This window comes from Oryzias latipes, chromosome 18 (assembly GCF_002234675.1).
Source record: "Oryzias latipes chromosome 18, ASM223467v1".
Taxonomy (NCBI): Eukaryota; Metazoa; Chordata; class Actinopteri; order Beloniformes; family Adrianichthyidae; genus Oryzias; species Oryzias latipes.
In genome coordinates, this window is record NC_019876.2 from 26,178,544 (window position 1) to 26,199,549 (window position 21,006).

The 21,006-nt window shown below is 45.5% G+C and overlaps 1 protein-coding gene across 3 annotated transcripts; it reads right to left on the bottom strand.

The window, feature by feature from the left end:
- Window positions 1-4,084: 4,084 nt before the first annotated feature.
- LOC101161342 (schwannomin-interacting protein 1) lies at window positions 4,085-19,834 on the bottom strand. Of its 3 annotated transcripts, none has more exons than XM_004080031.4 (7): window positions 19,569-19,834; window positions 15,362-15,598; window positions 15,173-15,297; window positions 13,135-13,240; window positions 12,873-12,998; window positions 6,005-6,122; window positions 4,085-5,923 (listed from the first exon to the last, which is right to left on the bottom strand). In XM_004080031.4, exons 2-7 carry the CDS (start codon window positions 15,596-15,598, stop codon window positions 5,823-5,825), a joined length of 813 nt encoding a protein of 270 aa, XP_004080079.2. In that variant the 5' UTR covers window positions 19,569-19,834; the 3' UTR covers window positions 4,085-5,822. The 3 variants fall into 3 exon arrangements, with proteins under 3 accessions (XP_004080079.2, XP_023822019.1, XP_023822020.1); XM_023966251.1 differs by lacking the exon at window positions 19,569-19,834 and adding an exon at window positions 19,380-19,550; XM_023966252.1 differs by lacking the exons at window positions 12,873-12,998; window positions 13,135-13,240; window positions 15,173-15,297; window positions 15,362-15,598; window positions 19,569-19,834 and adding exons at window positions 8,990-9,115; window positions 9,252-9,357; window positions 11,305-11,429; window positions 11,494-11,570.
- Window positions 19,835-21,006: the final 1,172 nt, after the last annotated feature.

Genomic DNA, 21,006 nt, shown 5'->3' on the forward strand with positions numbered 1-21,006 from the left:
CGTGGAGCTAGCGGTGATCGGCTAAACGCTTTCCTTTTATATCCATCTTTGCAGAAGTTTGGATGTTTGTTTTCGTGGACGAAACGCAGATGCCGAGGCCGGTGGTCTAAGGATCTATCTAAAATGATAGTAATAGCTATCCAAACGTTCTACCTTATCAGATGATCCATACTGCTGTATATGTATGTGAACGAACGCAAGGGTAATGCCAAAGGTGATATATGGACATAGTTTATTCTAAAACGCTTTAAAAAAAAAAAAGCAGCAGATAGGCCCGGTGCCATTTAATACTTGTTTTACTTCAAGTATTTTACTGCTAATTGCTTACTGTCAATATAATGTTTTTAATTTTTTTCTTTTTTTGCCCAATTTAAACTTTCTTTTGTTGTAAAGCACTACCCTGAAGGAGTTGTAAAGTGCTATATCACTGAAACCTCATTGATTTATCAAATAGAAAAAAGAAATGGTCCTGCCTTTGTTTCTGCGTTTCAGCTTTGTGGCTTTTTGTTGGTGTTTGTGTTTTCAAAGTCTGTCGTGGAAACAACGTTTTGTGTAAAAAAACCACCACGTTTTCAGATTTTTAAAAAAAAAGGAGCTTCCAGCAGCATTTGTGTTCAGGTAAGACAGCAAAGAAGTACCTCTCAGTTTAGGATGCCCCCTTATGGGGCAGTAGAGTGCTGTCTGCCTCACCTCTGCAGCTTTTTGTCACGATCAACACGGAGCAACACGTCTAAACCCAAAGAACAAATCTGTCTGCATACCAGCAATTGTTTGTATAAATTATACAGGAAAATCTTCTCTGCCACACATCAGTGGACAGGTATGACTTTCCATTGCATTTCAGTGTATTTGTATTCATGTAAAAGTCTGTTTTTATCCATTCTCAAAGTGTTTTGGTTAACTTTAACAGGGAAAATAAAAAGAAAAAACAAATAAAACATCAGGAAATAAGCAAACGCAGATGGAGAAACTTTCAAAATAAAGGCAGTGCAAAATCAGAGGAATTCATTGTGGCGTGCAGCTCAGCCATCCTGAAACGGGGTTGGATGAGAGGAAGTGACCGGCTTGTCCAGTGATGTCACTCGAGCGTGGCGGGAACACACGGCAGAAGCCACGAATCAGACACTGAAGACGCCGCCCCTCCATTGTCAGGGTGAATGAACAACTGCATCCTGAGAACTCCGGGACATACTGTCAGTGTTCACGGCACATCCTGTTTTTTTTTAAGCCCTGCCTCCTTGTCCTTGTCCTTGTTTCTCTTTTAAAGGAGATTATATAACAATAAAATATTTGGTTTCCCAAGTCTGTCCACAAAAAGGTTATTATTAAGACTTTAACCCTGGTGCTATCTTGTGGGGTCCAGATGACCCCTACTCCCAACGTTAACGTGCCGCACGTTTACAAATCATAAACAACTTCTACTAATCAAGAACTTTGTTTCATTGAATTTTGCCAGATGCAAAAAAATAAAAAATCTACTACTGTTTTTAGATTTTTTTAAACAAATTTTCTTGTAGAAGCATTTTATTTGAAGAAATTGGTTTTTCAGAAACCAGAAGCTGGATTCACTGTCACCGGTTTGTGTAAATATTGTCTGAGATTAAAACGGTCCTGAAAATGGTTGGGGACCACTGACACAAAGAGTTTGTATGCTAATGTACATTAGAATGACATGTAATGCTAATATATTAAAATTCCTCCTTTGTTTCATGAAGCTTAACCCTGGTGCTATCTTAGCCTCCAAAGGCATTAACATGCCTTTGGAGGCACGTTAACGTTGGGAGTGGGGTCATCTGGACCCCTTTTTTCTTCAATGATCTTCACTGGTGTCTATGAATTACATGAAATCTTTCCACCTTTATCCACCTTTGTCATGATAGGGAGAACACGTCAATGTAAGGGTGGGGTCATCTGGACCCCATAGCACAAGGGTTAAGACACTTAATATTTTCTTTTCTACTTGACTGTTGCATAGGCGGACGTTATATTTGAAAGTCTTTTTAGTGCTTTTAGGTGACTGGTCACACACACACACACACACACACACACACACTGAAGGAGGAGGGTTTGGGGAAGAGAAGGAGGGAGGTAAGAATGTGTGCCCTGTCTAGGCTACCCCACCTTGGTGGGACACAGCCTGGGTATTTGATAGATAGATGTTGTGATTTTGGAGACTTTATGGATTGCGTTGGACCACAACCGAAGTCTAGCTATGAAAATCTGCGACCTTTCTCCCTACTCCTCCTGATAGATGTTAAACTAGAAGAAGTGTGAGAGAAATCTTCCTGACCTACTGTCATTTCAAAAGCCTTTTAGTACATAACAGGTTTTTCCCACAAAGAATGGTTTTATTGATTTATGTTGATTGAACTTGTCCTGTCCAACAGCTGAGCAAGCAGATCAGAGCAAAGCTGAAGGCCCTCTTGTGTTGGACAGATTTTACTGTTACACTTTTCTGGATCTTTCGACACAAAAGGTGTGTATTTGTATAAACTCCTTCTGTAATTTAGACTAAACTTTATTTATATTGATTACATTTGTATCTGGAAGGAAAAGGAAAGGAGAGGAAGAGAGTGGGATGTTAGAGTGGGGGGGGTAAGTCATTAGTACAAAATGAAAGTATTCGTTTTCTGGTGGCTGTTTTGTGTTGTGATATATATTCAGAATCTGTCATCAAAAACAAAGCTAAAACTTACTGGTGAAACTGTCTCAGTGTCATATTAACACAGGCAACAGACACAAAATAAAATAGCCCATTTCTTGGTTTAATAGACTTTTTTTTTAAAGATGCAACAACAATGTGTCACAACTACTACTTTTTGAAATCTTTTATACCCGCCTTGTAGTGCCACTCCGATTACATTGTGATGTGTTCCCAGTTCTCTTTTTCTCTTTCCAGTAGGATTTTTGGACGAAAGCAAAAAAAAACGTCGATTTCCAGAACATAGATTCACCTCTGAGTTGTGGGCGGGACTGTTGAAGCGGAGTTAGCCCACCTCTATTTCCCATCATCAATCTGAGTATACGCCCCCCCCCCCCCCCCCCCCCCCCCCCCCAGGAGCTTACAGCCCCGCACACCCACCAACTTCAGTGGTTCACAAAAAATGGGAAGCGGCATCGGAGCTGATCCGGATTCCCAACACAAACTCATTTGACAGCAGCTGGACAGAAGTTTGAACGTAAACGTAGATTTAACTCTCATTTTTAGACACTTTTATCCTAAAATGTGTAACTTTAGTCTTACTTTTAGATGATTATTGTCTAGAAATGAGGACACTAGGATTGTTGGGCTTAAAATATGTGAAAAATGTATAATTATGTCTACTTTAAAGATAATACATTATTTTTTGGAGCAATATAAGCTTATAGTAAGACATATTTCCAATTACACTCATAGGTAATTTCAAGATTTAATTTTAATCTAAAAATCTACCAACTTATTTTGAGAAATCTAACACCTTCTTCTAGCTCCATTGGCAGATTTTTGATTTATAACAAGGAAAAACATTTTCTAAAAAACTGGTATTAAGGATATTTTTAGTGGAGGGGGGGTTGTGGGAACAGCATAGACATACTTTGAGCTTATAAAGTTGAATTTGAAATCATAAGAGCCCAGTTTGGTGTGAAGTAAACCATCCTATTCAAATAAACGGGAACAGCTGATTCTGAGGAATGTTTCCCCATCAGCAGGAAACGCCATCACATGTCCGCACAAACACACGTCAGAACTTCCTGGTTAAAAAGTAACCGCAGACGAACGGTGTGCTGACTTTTGTACTCGAGTCCCGGCAAACCAAGCCGGTGGCTGTGCGGACGCGTGGAGGCAACCATCATCTGTCCCGGCGTGTGACGGGCCACCAGAGCCGGGCGTGGGTCAGAGTGGACCTTTTAACCTTTGTGACACAAACTGGTGTGACGGGGTCATATGTGTGTGTGTGTGTGTGTGTGTGTGTGGGGGGGGGGGGGGGGGGGGGTTCCAGGCTCCCATGAGGTGAAGGGCCTGGATGGGACACCCTCCTCCACATCGGCACGCAGCAACCAGGAACCAAACGAACAAACAAGAATTAAAAAATGGACAGGATGCTTTTTTTTTTTTTTTTAGAAAACATTAAATCTTTATTAGCAATAACAGTCCCTACCACCACAATGTTTCCTTTCCTGTGACATCAAATTTAGTAGAACTAGTTGATGAATAAAAAAAGCACCAGAAATATTAAAATGTTAGTCAGAATGGACCGCGTTCAGTTTGAGCGAAACACTTAGACATGAGTCGCTAAATTCTGAGACCGTCATTTCCATTTGTGGCTCGAAGAACGGATTGAAAATTCTACATTTGTTGAGATTCGGTTTGCTTCGCATTTATGTCAGGATCTGCTGAAGTAAATGAAAAGAGGCCTAAAACGGTGAAAGTGCAGAGTAAAGGCCGCGTCGCACGGCCACTACCAACGTTTTGCACAGATGAAAACTGGTCATTCGGGGAAAAAGTGAGACAGGTTGTGGTCGTTATGTGAGATTTTCTCAGATGTTTCCTGAATGAACCGCGTTAAAACCACAGAAGTACGAATAAACAAAACAAAGAGCACGTAAGTGAATAAAATATGTATCCATCGGTGATTCATGCGTCAAACACGTCATTTGAACGTGATGTGTAGCCGGTAAACCCGATATAAATGTTACACATCCGTGGTACAGGCGTGCAAAGTCTGTTAGAGATACGTGGAACGCTGGTGGAAAGCCACCAATTTGAGCATAAATCACGTAGAGTTGCATAAGACTTACGTAAAGAGTGCGTATAAACTACAAAAGTTACACATAAACTGTGTTATTCTCAACCGACTAAAAAGTTAAAGCCGCTCAAAACGTTGGCCTAAACCCTCAATGAACATCTGTGCACATCGCCGAACGCAAGAAACACTGATGAATGACGAAGATCAGGCACGAATCACAACTTCATACTTGGAAAATGTTCGGCGTAGCTGTGTTACACGGCCTTCAGACTGCATGCACCACTTCTTTAAACGTCCCTTCAATCCTCTGGAGGACTTCAAGGTTTGTGGACTTCCCCTTTTAGATGCTGAAGCTATGACAGCCCAGACTCAAACCTCTGAGAGGAGAGAGGTCTGACATGATGCAGGGGCCAGCTGTGGTTCTGATGAAGGAGGAGCAAAACGCTCCTCCTGCTTGGTGATCATTTCCAGCGTGGAAGCATCATCGGGAAGGCTCCACCAAACATGGACCTGCATTAGCCGCACTTGGCTCAGACCGGTCCGGTTTGGACGGCACGGACGAGTCACACGGCAAGAACATGGACTCGCTCACCAAAGAGAAGGGGAGTACGCCTGACCAAAGACTGGAAGTCTGTTTTTAAATTCTGCCATTGAACAAATCCCTTTTTTTTCAAAAACGTTGGTGACTCCAGAACCGAAGCAGACGACACGACTTCACCGGTCGGTGTGCCAACGTCCCGCTTCCATGTCACCTGCAAGAACAAAGTTCCGTGTTTCCGTGAATCAGCAGACGGGTCCTCGGTGCCGTGCAAAGGAGACTGCACAGCTTCCTTTAATGAAAAGCTTGAGGAAAAGCTAAACGGGGTCTAAGTCTCAGGAAAAAGATGAAGCGTCTCTTCCGCCAACCATCGCTACAGCAGACTGGGACAAACCCAGGATCTTCGTCTCTGCCCACAAACTCCAGAAACTGTCCTTGCCTTTGTCAGCAGCTTCCTAAGTGGATGACCCCGACCCGTCTCTGGGTCGGTCCGGCAAAGGAACGCTCCAGAAGAACCTTCGGGATGAAGAGTCCGACAGTCAGGGACGTCAGGAGCCTCACAGGGACGTCAGGTCCTGCACCTCCAGCAGCATGGCGTCCTGCTCCGTCCTCAGCTGGTCACGGATGTGGAGGCAGCTCACCAGCTCTGCGCTGAGGTCTGACAGAGCAGAGAGAAGATCAAAAGCGGTTTCATGCCATGGGGGAGGGTGGAAGCTAACATGAAGGGGTCGGGGAACACCTTGGACGGCCTGGCTGAGGGACGTCCGGAGCGCGTTCAGGTCCTTCATGCTCAAACTCTGCACATCGCTGCGCTCCAGATGTTTCCGGTGGACGCCTGACCCTCTGCCGGCGGAGTTCTGAGAAAACAGAGTCGGACTTTAACCAACATGCAACCAAACCTGCAGGTCTCCAGGGTCGGCTCTGCTGGAGGAGGGGCAACCGTCTGGCAGGCATCAGCAGTCAGAGTCAAACCCATTTGGTTCTGGGAGATGGTCCAGTGACTGCAGGTTCTGACCTCAGAGACATCATAAAACCATCGCATCCCCCAAATCCACCAGCATGGATGATGACGCTCCACCACACGGCGCCAGAATCATCACGGCTGGACTTCAGGAAGTGGGAGTGGCCAGCAATGACCTCTGACCTGAACCCCATAGAGCACGTCTGGGACCCGCTGAAACAGAGACCGGATGATCGGACCTCCAAGGGACCCGCAGAACTGCATGCAGCACTCGTGAAAGAGTGGAACGCCGAAGAGCGGCATCACGAGGCTAATGAGGAGCAGGCGACGGCGCCGCCCAGCTGTTGTTGCAGCGAATGATGGAAATGCCCGCCACTGGCACGGGCAGCGTTTATTAGGTCAGCCTACCTTCATTAAATGCAATAAATATAAACATTCTTCTCATTCATTCTTAGGAACAACAATGGGATCTTTTGTGTATTTCATTCAAATTCAGTCTAAATAGGTGAAATGCTCATGTAAATAAAAACATCCCTCACTTATTGTGAGTAAACACAACAAAAACATTCAAAGAGCACAGACTAGAAAACCGAGGCAGAGGTGGATGTCTGCTTCCAGACCTTCAGTCCAGAATCTCATCACAGCTTTTTAGTTCCTGCTGCTGAGTTGGAGAGAAGGGACACAAACACTAAAACAAAAGCTACGACAAAGACTCTTTAAATCTTTTTACAGGCTTCAATTCTGAAGGATTGCAGTTAGAAGTCCAACAGAACCTGAACTAGAGGAAGTTCTTTGTTCCAAAGGGGCAAAGCATCTGTAGGAACATCTGTCATACAGACACACTCACCCATGCTCTCTAAACCAGGGGTGGCAAACACACTGCGGCCCACCAGATGGTTTAATCCGGCCCAGTAAGGAAGAGAACAATTATGAGGATGTTTTATTTACAAAAAAAAAAGCATATTTCTATCCTATTCCTCTGCCAAGTTTTTTTTTAAGAAATAACCAAAATGCGCCACTAGGGGGAGCAAAAGAAAAGCAAGATCAGCATAACAAGAGATTTAGAGATAAACAGAAGATCTTTGGAAGCACGGCGACATCTGTTGAGTTCCCCGCGAGCCGCACCGCTGGTAAGGTGCTATCAAAATGATCATAAGCGACACTTAAAGCGCTCTTTAAAAGACATTCCTTTTTTTTTAAAAAAGCCTATGATTGCTGATGGTTTTTATTTTATTCTTGTCAAGTGCTCCTTTTATTGTTTTCTCATTTTAAGTTAGCTTTGCATTATAATGTGCACATTATATATATTGAGTTTTAATTTCTTTTTATATTTTTCAAATCTTGTTGCACATTGAGGTTTCATTTAATGAAAGGTGCATTATAAATAAAAGCCATATTATTGTTCTTATTAAATGTTGTCCACAAGGTTGACGAGGAGTGAAAAATGGACAGAGTGGTGTTTAGTGATGGAGTTGTGTGCTTGCTGTGTCATAAACAGGTTGCAGTGCTCAAAGAAGAGACTCACCATAAAGAAAAGTTTCTTCGTTTGCAGTTTAGAAAACAGCAGATTTACCAACTATTAAAAACCACCGTCTGCATTTTCTGCAGCCATGACGTCAGTGATGGAGCAGTGACAGACAAACTAGTTGGAGCAAACATCTAAACCACTTTAGGATGGTGAACTTATGGAAAAATACTGAAGTCCTGCGCCCCAAAAAGCAGTCGACCTTTGCCTACATGAGTCTGTGAAGGATTACAGCTGCAGATCCAACATCTCTGAGGAGACTTGGGCGGTCGGATGAAGGAATCCAGTCATTTATTGTATTTTTGGTCACTGTTGATGAAAGCACCGACATCACAGATATACACAGCTGTGCATATTTATTAGAGGTGTTGAGGAGACCGTCACAGCGGACACAGCAACAGCTGATGACAGTCAGCTCTCTAGTTACTGCACTGGACAATGCTGGAGTGAAGTGGTCACGTGACGTCAGTCTGGTCACTGATGGCGCCCATCAAAGGTCAGGCAGAAACCAGGAAAAGATTCTTGGACATTTAACACTTGAATAACAGTAAATGTGTTGCTGCACAGGATCTGAATCCTGATATTGACAGCAGGTGAAGTTTCAGGAGAGAAACGGAGGTTAACTCCAAATTCTTATGTTCACAAATGTTTGCAAGTTGAATTTCGTTTAAGCCTTCATGAATTTGCACATTTACATTTTAGGCAGGCGTTTCATGTTTTTCCGTAGCCCCTCTTGAGTTTATTATCGGGATTGCTTCAGTGTCAGATGTAAAATATTCAGTCTGTATAAAATTGAAAAAATATTTTTTTAACTGCATTTGGTTTGAAATCCTTTGGCCTGTGTGTGATAATGATACGTGATTAGGACGCTATGTTGGTTTCCAACTGAGAGACACCACAGCCACAGATGAGTTGTCCATCGGTTCTTGTGCTATTATGTTACTAGTCCGGCCCACTTGAGATCAGACGGGTTGAACCAAAATGGGTTTGACCCCCCCCTGCACTAAACTCCTCTTCAGATTGACCTGACTGAAGAATAACCTCTAAATCCTGCGGTGTGAGGTGCAAACTCCTCTATGTGGGTTATTTTTAAAGCTGAAGCTTTGAATCTAACAGATTCAAATCTAAGCTTTAAATTTCACAGATTCGGACCGAACACAGAATCAAATGTGATCAAATAATGGAGCCATAAGTCCAAACCCCAGCGCCCCCATCGCTGGCTGCAGCTCCGTCCTCACCGGGGTCTTGTGGTCTGCCCTCAGGCGGTCCCGCAGGTTCCTCAGGGTGTTCCTGAATCCTCTGGCTTTGGGGCGGTCGGGCTTGGCCGGATGCTGGGAGTTCTTCTGGGGCGGAGTCTTTCCTCTCTGTCAACAGGGAGACGCAGAGCTGAGGAGCTGGGGGAGGTTCAGAGGGGGAGTGGCTCGGCTGCCACACCTGAAGGACAGGTGGGAGCCTCTACTCTCATCTGGATTCTGCCACACAGGCCAAAGGAAGTCTTACCCTGTTGTTGCTCTCTTTGTTGCAGGCATCTGCTTTCTCCTCCTCCTCCTCCTCACTTTCACTGTTGTTGATGAAGCAGAGCTGGAGGTTCATCTGTGTCTGCAGGCTGGAAGACAAACATCATTAAAAAACCTGAACCCAGTCTAGCTCTGTGGTGACATAAGCAAGATGCCCCAAACAAACAAAAACAGGCGGATTTGGAGTTTTTGGAGCCAAAACCGAGGAGGATTTTGACATTTAAAGTAAACGATCAGAGTTCATCAGGATCAAAACGACAAACCTTTGGTTTTGTGCTTCATCGTTTTTCAGAGTTACCTCCTACAAACTCTCTCAAAATGTCTCTAACATGGAGAAAGATCACATGACTTCTGTCCACAGACCTGATTTCCTTTTTTTTTTTTGAGTGTTTTTAACCAGGAGTGTTCAAATCCAGGCCTGGAGGGCCGGTGTCCTGCTGGTTTTCCAGAAACCCCGCCTTATTTGCTGCTGATTCCCTGGATCAGGTGTGTTTAGCCAATAAGGAGCTTGAATGGCAGGTTGGTTTGAAATCATGTAGGACACCGGCCCTCTAGGTCTGGATTTGGGGACCCCTGATGCTTCACAGATATTTTATTTAGGGCTGGGAATCACCTTTTCATTTCCTGTCATAATTCACTGCAATATGCATATCTGGCTTGGAATATTAAAATATATTTTACGAATTAGATCCATCTATCTATCTTCCTCCACTTATCCGGGACCGGGTCGCGGGGGGAGCAGTCTAAGCACAGATGCCCAGATTTCCCTCTCCCGGGCCACTTCCTCCAGCTCCTCTGGGGGGACCCCGAGGCGTTCCCAGGCCAGCCGAGAGACATAGTCTCTCCAGCGTGTCCTGGGTCTTCCCTGGGGCCTCCGTCCAGTGGGACATACCCCGGAACACCTCCAAGGGAGGTGTCCAGGAGGCATCCAGACTAGATGCCCAAGCCACCTCAACTGGGCCCTCTGGATGTGGAGGAGGGCCACGTCTTACCTTGAGGAAGACGAGGCTGAAGACACAGCGGCTACAATGAGCTTCGTCTGCAGAGGGGCTGGCCGCTCCCTTAAGCTACGCTCACAGCTCTGCAACGCACGTTTAAGCGACCACTTTCAATAAAACTCTTGTGTTTTGAACACAAGAGTAGAGTAGCGTCCTTTAAGCTCACGAAAGTGCCAACCGTTTGAAAACCGATCATGGAGGACAAATGAACGGTTGCGGTTTGGTTTTCCAACTGTAGCTACATGCGATCGTATCGGGTAGCAACAGTCCAACACCAAAAGCTAAGAGCGCGTTCAAGATCCCGCCTTCTGCCCGTTCTTGCTAACATGGCATCAGAAACAGGGAGTAGAACTGTTGCTCCTCCATTTCAAGAGGTCACTTGAGGTTGCTTTAGCATCTCTCTTGAATGCCTCTCTGGAGAGGCACCAGGAGGCCTTGGTGAAGACCGAGGAAGACCATCTTCCTTAGTGGAAGCAGAGAAACCTTGACCTTCCTCTCACGGGAACCTCCTGCAGTTCTGCCAGAGGAACTACAGGCCAACATGGAGACAAAGGTCTAGGCATCTCTGCTGCAACTGCCCAGTTCCACACGAGTAGGAGAAGATGAATGGAGGTTGTCATGTCTAATATCTCAGGTGCATGTTTAATCATCTCTGAATCTCCTGTGCTTATTTGTCTGTTTGTGTACCCTCTTCCACATGTGTTCTGCATTTTTTAGCGTGGAGGCCTTTAGAAAGTCAGCTGTTTGATTTGGCTTTTGTTGGTTTCCATGGAAACATCCCCATCAGCTCTTCCTAAACAGCGGCTGCGTCCTGAAGTAAACACGTTCTTCCAGCAGAAAGGTCCATTAGGTGTTCTGCGGTAGAACTTGCTGATGTTCTGCTGTCGTCTACCTCTGGGTACCGTGTCTACGAGGTGGGGTTTGATCAGTTTGAATGTGGTCGGTGGTGCAGGCTGTAGATGGGGGGGGGGGGGGGGGGGGGGGGGGGGGGGGGGGGGGGGGGGGGGGGGGGGGGGGGGGGGGGGGGCTGCAGCGTACCGGGAGGTGAGCGCCAGCACGTGGCTGTTGCACGCGTCGTTACCGTCCTCCCACCGGTCCGGTCTCCTGCCTCGCTCCTCGGCCCAGTTGGCCGGGGTCGGGCCTTGCTCCGCTGAAGCCCCTGCCTGAAAAGCGAGACTGTCAGCGCCGCTTCCTGCTGCAGAGGCGTCCAAAAAAACGGCGTTTCACCTTTGCTTTCCGCTCCTCCTCCTGCTTCTCCAATTCTGCAATCCGCAGGCTGAGGGCCTCCCAGTGCATGATGGGAAGACACAGCAAGTTGTGTGCTTGCTGTGTCATAAACAGGTTGCAGTGCTCAAAGAAGAGACTCACCATAAAGAAAAGTTTCTTCGTTTGCAGTTTAGAAAACAGCAGATTTACCAACTATTAAAAACCACCGTCTGCATTTTCTGCAGCCATGACGTCAGTGATGGAGCAGTGACAGACAAACTAGTTGGAGCAAACATCTAAACCACTTTAGGATGGTGAACTTATGGAAAAATACTGAAGTCCTGCGCCCCAAAAAGCAGTCGACCTTTGCCTACATGAGTCTGTGAAGGATTACAGCTGCAGATCCAACATCTCTGAGGAGACTTGGGCGGTCGGATGAAGGAATCCAGTCATTTATTGTATTTTTGGTCACTGTTGATGAAAGCACCGACATCACAGATATACACAGCTGTGCATATTTATTAGAGGTGTTGAGGAGACCGTCACAGCGGACACAGCAACAGCTGATGACAGTCAGCTCTCTAGTTACTGCACTGGACAATGCTGGAGTGAAGTGGTCACGTGACGTCAGTCTGGTCACTGATGGCGCCCATCAAAGGTCAGGCAGAAACCAGGAAAAGATTCTTGGACATTTAACACTTGAATAACAGTAAATGTGTTGCTGCACAGGATCTGAATCCTGATATTGACAGCAGGTGAAGTTTCAGGAGAGAAACGGAGGTTAACTCCAAATTCTTATGTTCACAAATGTTTGCAAGTTGAATTTCGTTTAAGCCTTCATGAATTTGCACATTTACATTTTAGGCAGGCGTTTCATGTTTTTCCGTAGCCCCTCTTGAGTTTATTATCGGGATTGCTTCAGTGTCAGATGTAAAATATTCAGTCTGTATAAAATTGAAAAAATATTTTTTTAACTGCATTTGGTTTGAAATCCTTTGGCCTGTGTGTGATAATGATACGTGATTAGGACGCTATGTTGGTTTCCAACTGAGAGACACCACAGCCACAGATGAGTTGTCCATCGGTTCTTGTGCTATTATGTTACTAGTCCGGCCCACTTGAGATCAGACGGGTTGAACCAAAATGGGTTTGACCCCCCCCTGCACTAAACTCCTCTTCAGATTGACCTGACTGAAGAATAACCTCTAAATCCTGCGGTGTGAGGTGCAAACTCCTCTATGTGGGTTATTTTTAAAGCTGAAGCTTTGAATCTAACAGATTCAAATCTAAGCTTTAAATTTCACAGATTCGGACCGAACACAGAATCAAATGTGATCAAATAATGGAGCCATAAGTCCAAACCCCAGCGCCCCCATCGCTGGCTGCAGCTCCGTCCTCACCGGGGTCTTGTGGTCTGCCCTCAGGCGGTCCCGCAGGTTCCTCAGGGTGTTCCTGAATCCTCTGGCTTTGGGGCGGTCGGGCTTGGCCGGATGCTGGGAGTTCTTCTGGGGCGGAGTCTTTCCTCTCTGTCAACAGGGAGACGCAGAGCTGAGGAGCTGGGGGAGGTTCAGAGGGGGAGTGGCTCGGCTGCCACACCTGAAGGACAGGTGGGAGCCTCTACTCTCATCTGGATTCTGCCACACAGGCCAAAGGAAGTCTTACCCTGTTGTTGCTCTCTTTGTTGCAGGCATCTGCTTTCTCCTCCTCCTCCTCCTCACTTTCACTGTTGTTGATGAAGCAGAGCTGGAGGTTCATCTGTGTCTGCAGGCTGGAAGACAAACATCATTAAAAAACCTGAACCCAGTCTAGCTCTGTGGTGACATAAGCAAGATGCCCCAAACAAACAAAAACAGGCGGATTTGGAGTTTTTGGAGCCAAAACCGAGGAGGATTTTGACATTTAAAGTAAACGATCAGAGTTCATCAGGATCAAAACGACAAACCTTTGGTTTTGTGCTTCATCGTTTTTCAGAGTTACCTCCTACAAACTCTCTCAAAATGTCTCTAACATGGAGAAAGATCACATGACTTCTGTCCACAGACCTGATTTCCTTTTTTTTTTTTGAGTGTTTTTAACCAGGAGTGTTCAAATCCAGGCCTGGAGGGCCGGTGTCCTGCTGGTTTTCCAGAAACCCCGCCTTATTTGCTGCTGATTCCCTGGATCAGGTGTGTTTAGCCAATAAGGAGCTTGAATGGCAGGTTGGTTTGAAATCATGTAGGACACCGGCCCTCTAGGTCTGGATTTGGGGACCCCTGATGCTTCACAGATATTTTATTTAGGGCTGGGAATCACCTTTTCATTTCCTGTCATAATTCACTGCAATATGCATATCTGGCTTGGAATATTAAAATATATTTTACGAATTAGATCCATCTATCTATCTTCCTCCACTTATCCGGGACCGGGTCGCGGGGGGAGCAGTCTAAGCACAGATGCCCAGATTTCCCTCTCCCGGGCCACTTCCTCCAGCTCCTCTGGGGGGACCCCGAGGCGTTCCCAGGCCAGCCGAGAGACATAGTCTCTCCAGCGTGTCCTGGGTCTTCCCTGGGGCCTCCGTCCAGTGGGACATACCCCGGAACACCTCCAAGGGAGGTGTCCAGGAGGCATCCAGACTAGATGCCCAAGCCACCTCAACTGGGCCCTCTGGATGTGGAGGAGGGCCACGTCTTACCTTGAGGAAGACGAGGCTGAAGACACAGCGGCTACAATGAGCTTCGTCTGCAGAGGGGCTGGCCGCTCCCTTAAGCTACGCTCACAGCTCTGCAACGCACGTTTAAGCGACCACTTTCAATAAAACTCTTGTGTTTTGAACACAAGAGTAGAGTAGCGTCCTTTAAGCTCACGAAAGTGCCAACCGTTTGAAAACCGATCATGGAGGACAAATGAACGGTTGCGGTTTGGTTTTCCAACTGTAGCTACATGCGATCGTATCGGGTAGCAACAGTCCAACACCAAAAGCTAAGAGCGCGTTCAAGATCCCGCCTTCTGCCCGTTCTTGCTAACATGGCATCAGAAACAGGGAGTAGAACTGTTGCTCCTCCATTTCAAGAGGTCACTTGAGGTTGCTTTAGCATCTCTCTTGAATGCCTCTCTGGAGAGGCACCAGGAGGCCTTGGTGAAGACCGAGGAAGACCATCTTCCTTAGTGGAAGCAGAGAAACCTTGACCTTCCTCTCACGGGAACCTCCTGCAGTTCTGCCAGAGGAACTACAGGCCAACATGGAGACAAAGGTCTAGGCATCTCTGCTGCAACTGCCCAGTTCCACACGAGTAGGAGAAGATGAATGGAGGTTGTCATGTCTAATATCTCAGGTGCATGTTTAATCATCTCTGAATCTCCTGTGCTTATTTGTCTGTTTGTGTACCCTCTTCCACATGTGTTCTGCATTTTTTAGCGTGGAGGCCTTTAGAAAGTCAGCTGTTTGATTTGGCTTTTGTTGGTTTCCATGGAAACATCCCCATCAGCTCTTCCTAAACAGCGGCTGCGTCCTGAAGTAAACACGTTCTTCCAGCAGAAAGGTCCATTAGGTGTTCTGCGGTAGAACTTGCTGATGTTCTGCTGTCGTCTACCTCTGGGTACCGTGTCTACGAGGTGGGGTTTGATCAGTTTGAATGTGGTCGGTGGTGCAGGCTGTAGATGGGGGGGGGGGGGGGGGGGGGGGGGGGGGGGGGGGGGGGGGGGGGGGGGGGCTGCAGCGTACCGGGAGGTGAGCGCCAGCACGTGGCTGTTGCACGCGTCGTTACCGTCCTCCCACCGGTCCGGTCTCCTGCCTCGCTCCTCGGCCCAGTTGGCCGGGGTCGGGCCTTGCTCCGCTGAAGCCCCTGCCTGAAAAGCGAGACTGTCAGCGCCGCTTCCTGCTGCAGAGGCGTCCAAAAAAACGGCGTTTCACCTTTGCTTTCCGCTCCTCCTCCTGCTTCTCCAATTCTGCAATCCGCAGGCTGAGGGCCTCCCAGTGCATGATGGGAAGGCCCAGATCATCCTTGTCGTGGCCTTCTTGCCAGCTCAGCACCGCCCCTTCAGAATCTTCCTCCTCTTCTTCATTGTCAGCCTCGTCATCGCTCCTCCTGTCATCTTCAGCTTCGTTGCTCTCCTTCTCCTCCCTCTGTTGCTCCTTCTCTCCTTCCATCTGTGAGCAGAAGGATCAAAACCGGCATTTTAAAGCTTCAAAAAGGAAACAGTAACCCCACATCTCTGGTACGGTAGCTAAACGCTCAGATTATTTCAGCTCCAGAGGTTTAGGGATGACTGGAAACTCTTAGCTACCGATCAGACAAACAGCTAAACCTCCTCCGTGTATTTTCATTGTTTCCTGTGTGACCTCCGCATCAACCTTTTGCATCATGTTTAGAGGAATTTGTTCAGCATGTCTTTCTAGCAGGAGCAGCTCACTGAGGTTTGTTTATGCATGTCTGTCTTTAGTTGCTTTTCCAGTGGTACAGTCCCACATAGGGGGCCGACCATTGACTGTAATCTGACACCTGGACCCCGCTCTGCGCCCACAACTCAGAGGGGAATTTCTAATGAACTACTGCCTCACTGCAGAAACTATGTCCAATGGAAGCGACACCCGTTTTCTTTTTTTTGGGGGGCTTAAAACGGCATAATCATCACCAAAGACCACTGATAATAGATCAAAAAATGATCAGAGTGGGACTTTAAAGTCCCTACGTAACTTTCCAGCTTTCAGTCTGGATAAGGGTGGTGCCGATGGGTGACTGACATCACGATGGAGAGACACCATCGTGATGCCACGCCCCCGCCACGTTGCGAGTCGACACCATAAGCCGCGGTTACATGTGCAAAATATCTTGATCGGATCAATGGTCGGATTAAAATCCAACCGTGTAAATAGGACCAGAATTTTTTTTTCAGAATATAACAAATGTTTAAATGGGTCACACTTTCGGTCAGAATAAATCATTGCACATGTGCAGTGGTGTTTGAAATACCGGAAGAAGAAATGAGTTCCGCCGAGCGGCTACATACATAGATATCTGGTAGCTCTGTAATATCCGAGAGGATCTTAAACGTGCTTTAATTAATGTTTCGGTTATTATGAAGCGCCTGTTCGCTCATCATTTTATGTTTAATCCGTGTGGTCAGTGCTTTTTTTGTGGAAGAACGGAGCTGGAAGAAGGCTAACACGGGCTAACAACATTAGCCTTTGATGAACATAAATCCATGCGGGAAATGCTGCAATCTGGATCCTGGCTGCATGTAAATGTGTGGGAATAACATCAGCCTTTATTTTGTCGGGACACGACTGCAAACACAAATCCACGTGATTGTTTGAATGTTTTCTAAGGACTGAACAACATTTCTGCTTTGAAGCTCACACAGCCCCAAAGCCGCTGTGTGAGCTGACGGTCCGGAGCTCTGCCCGGACACACACTGTTACACCTGGTTCTCCTGTGTTCGGTAGCTCGTTCACCAAGAGCTGCGGGACGGATTGCAGTCCTAAATCTCCCATACATAGCGAACACGTGACAGAGCATCCTACCTTCCCCTCAAACACAAAGCTGTAAGTCCGCGCTCCACCGGTCCACCTGACTAATTAAGTGCAGGAGCGGACTACTTCTTTTCTATTTTTTTTGTTATTTTTTCTGTTTAAGTCACTTCCCTCAGATTATACTGGATCATCGCGGATGAGTCATTAGTTGGGAAATAAAATAAATAAACTAATAAAGTAAAATACCGAATAATAATTATAATAACGCAAAATTATTGTTTGCAGCAAACTAAACCATGACGGTTGTTTACAAACCTAGATTATGCTCACTGGCTCCAGCTTTTCCTGACCCTTTACCGACTAATCTCTGCAAAAGGGTGTGGAGTATCGAGATCGAGGGGCAACTGTCACCAATTCCACCAATAAGGCTGGGTGGAAACTAGACAATAAGTGAAGCTGATGCGGCTCAGCGTGTGACCACAAAGTGGCTTCAAACCAAACCAGATCAGATGGCAGCTGTGCTGAAATGGGTCACGTGGTCACGGGCTTCGTCCACCTCTACTGGGGAGCAGCACCCCCCCTTCTCCCCCCATCGCTGAGAGCTCTTTGTTTACACTCAAAAATAAAAATGGCGTACTATTATGGATCTAGTCGTCTACATCAGAAAGGGGCGGAGCTGTGAGTATTATATGTAACAAATACGATCTTTTTAAAGTACATTTTTTTGTCTGCTCCTGATTTACAACTCAGAAATGCAGTTTTATCCATCATTTTCTTTAAATATATGTCCTCCATCATCAGAATACCTCCACAAGAACATGTTAAAAACACCATTTTCATTGAAGTAGCTCTTCAATGGAAGCAGTTTTGCTCAAAGCTAAACATAGTTTAACCTGTACTTCACTGTTTGACAGAGAATTCCCCTGATTTGGTTGATTCCAATGATTATTTCTACCATCACACTCAACAGAAACCCAAACAACAGGCTCTCAAACTAAAGAGAAAACTTAAGCTGGATAGAGACCAGAGAACATGATTCACATTTCATTTCGATGCTCCAAACAACCGGTGAGTCAGGCTGAAGGCGGGACGCCTCACCCCTGAAGAACCCCCACATCTGGATAAATGAAAAGCAGATGTGCAGTGAAAAGCTCCAGTGTGACCCTTTCACCACTGAGATCCATGAAGGTAAGAGTTTGTCAGGTTCTTAACCAACCACAACATCTCAGTGATGCATTCAGGGGGATCCAGATTCTGTCTGCCCAAAGGAAAACCTTCCACTAATGACCACAAAGTTTAAAAAAAATACAGAACATCTTTTAATCTAGGACTGCACGATATGAGGAAAACTCGCGGTATGCGACATCAGTGATCAATATTGCGATGACAATAAAACAAATAGCAAAAACAACAAACACATTTCCATTTCACTGCAAAAGTTTAATTTAAATAAGAGTCAAAACAGCTTAAATTATTCTCCAAATGACCCTCATCTAATTAGGAGGGCAACATCAAACATAAAAGCTCCATCCGATTGGTCAACAACATGAAGGGCTCCATCTGATTGGTCACATGGATAAAGGGATTTATTCAATTCATTAAATAGGTCAAGTTGCCATAAGATTGTTTTAGCACCATTTATTGCGATTTTCGCCGACTTTTACGATATGGATATTGCACAGCTTGAAATCGCGATAACGATAAATTTGTGATAAATGGTGCAGGCCTATTTTAAACCATTATAAAAGTGGTCTTGTAATTATGATTATGCTATTTTTAACCAAAAATCGAAAAACCTGTGTCGAAATCTAAGACAGTTTCTGCAGAGCGGCAGGAGTATTGAAATTCCCCTCCGAGTTGTGGGTGGTGCTGATGGAGCAGAGTAAGCCTCCCCCTATTTCCCATCATCCATCTGTTCACATGCTCTCCTGGCAGCTTACAGCCCCTCACAACCCCAACCAAACGTTAGCGGAGCAATATAAGAGCTATCCAGCCGTACGGTTTAGATCCAGATTTAAGCTCAGGCGTGGACAACGAAGACGTTCATGGAGCTATTTGTCTGCAGGTGGAAGCATCAGAATGGAGCAGAGCAGGGACGTTGTGGCCCACCGACTGTAGCACCTACGTCACAGCTACAAGCTTTTACCAACAGCACAAAAACGCGATTTTAAGCTTAATTTTCTTCATAGATGTCTTACACCATAAGAAAAAAACAACAACATGTTAGAATCACGTCCTCCAAAGCCCAAATGTCCCAGCTTTGCAGCAGCTCTTGAACTGTGTTTGAGAAGCTGCTAAAGTAAAGAAGGTTGAAAATTCCCACCTGTGTAAACGCAAACATTTCTTCCCCCAAAAGTAGAACTTTAGCGACATTTTCTTTTAAAAACGGCTGTGTTGTGTCTATCTGACGTTAACGGTGCCTAAACAATACAGAGAACTCGTAGAAACTGTAAATTACCAAACAAAAATGACGTCCGATCTCAGATTCTGCTGGGTTCTGGAACCAGAACCACGTATGGCCGGGTTCTGTAAAATGAGGGGTCCGGACCGACAGAAGGAGCAGTTCTTCGTTCGGTCGGTCCGTTTTCTGCCATCTTTAATTGGGGTGTTTCCAGGCGATTGGAGGGAAGTGAAGGAATCTTCTTACCACTTCATGATCCGAACGAAGAAAGAAAGAAGCTCTGCTTCTTCTTCTTCTTCTTTTAGGGCGGGTTTCTCCTTCAAACAACCGCTAAAGTTCTGGGTTCGGCGGTTCTCCGTCCTCGCCTTTCATTCCTGCCGCTGCAGGTTTACACAGTTTCGAACAGAACCGAGGAACCCCAAAACCTCACGGAGCGGAAAAAGTTTCAGGAGCGTCTGGGAAGAAGAAGAAAAAAAAAAACTGGCATCCCTCAAGTTGTCTTAAAGCCGCTTCCTGCTGCCTTCAAAATAAAAGCTTTTTCCTGCACGTGAGGTTACCGTAATTTTATCTCCATGTCTCTGCATTGTAGGTAGAATAGTCCTGGAAGGGTCCAGAGTTAGTGGAGATTGTCCAGCTATTTACCTGTTACTTACAAAGGTGACATCATGAATTAGTGCCTCAAACTATTTTGTATAGTTTTTTCTCATAGTAAAACATTTACGAATTGGAATATGTTAAAAAACTAATGTAACACATGACAATATCCAACGGTTAGTGCATTATCCACTGCAATTTTCAGCAATAAAATGAAAACGCATTCGTTGACTAAAAAATAACATGAAAAATCAATCGGCCAAACAGCTTTTTATATTTCTTCTTGAACACCGCTCATTCTGTCACTTTATCAAAATGATATAGAAAATGGTGTTTGACATTTCCTTTTCAAAAAGTTCTCCAATTAGAAATTTCTATTTTGATAATTAAAATAGATTAACAGAAATGCTTTTTGAATTTTCACAATGTAACTGCATCACACGACTCAAAAATAAAAATCAATCCTTCAAAAGGCTTCTCCCTTTTCTTACTTCGACATCGCTCATTCTGTGGCTGCAGCTGTCTTTGAACAGCAAATCCAGCGGGAGACGATCTTCTAAATGTGATTTTATTGTTGCAATGATTATTATTAAGTGCCTGTTCGCTCATCATTTTTTTAATTCCGTGCGGTCAGTGCTTCATTCTTTGGCGGAACGGACCCGGAAGCAGGGTTGGGATTAAGCTAATAGGTACTGAAAACGTTTAACTTTAAAGTCCCGTAGGTGTGTGACATTTGTTCTCCGCATTGGACCCATGCCCTGGGGGAGCGGTGAGCTGCAGACACAGCCACGCTCGGGAACCGTTCAATCCCCCAATCCAACCCCTTAATGCTGAGTGAGGGAGGTACTGGGTCCCATTTTCTTCTTTCAGTCTTTGGTATGACTCGGCCTGGATTTGAACTCATGACCTTCCAGTTACAACCTTCTATCACAAGTGCACTGAGCTGGATGAACATCAACTCTATGCAGGTGTAACAGGACGTGATCTGTTCATTTTAATTACACAAAATACTGGCTGTCCCTAAGTCTTTTTGCCCCCTGTATTCTGTGTTGGGTTGTGTCGCTGTTTTTCTTTTTATACGTTTGGTGCT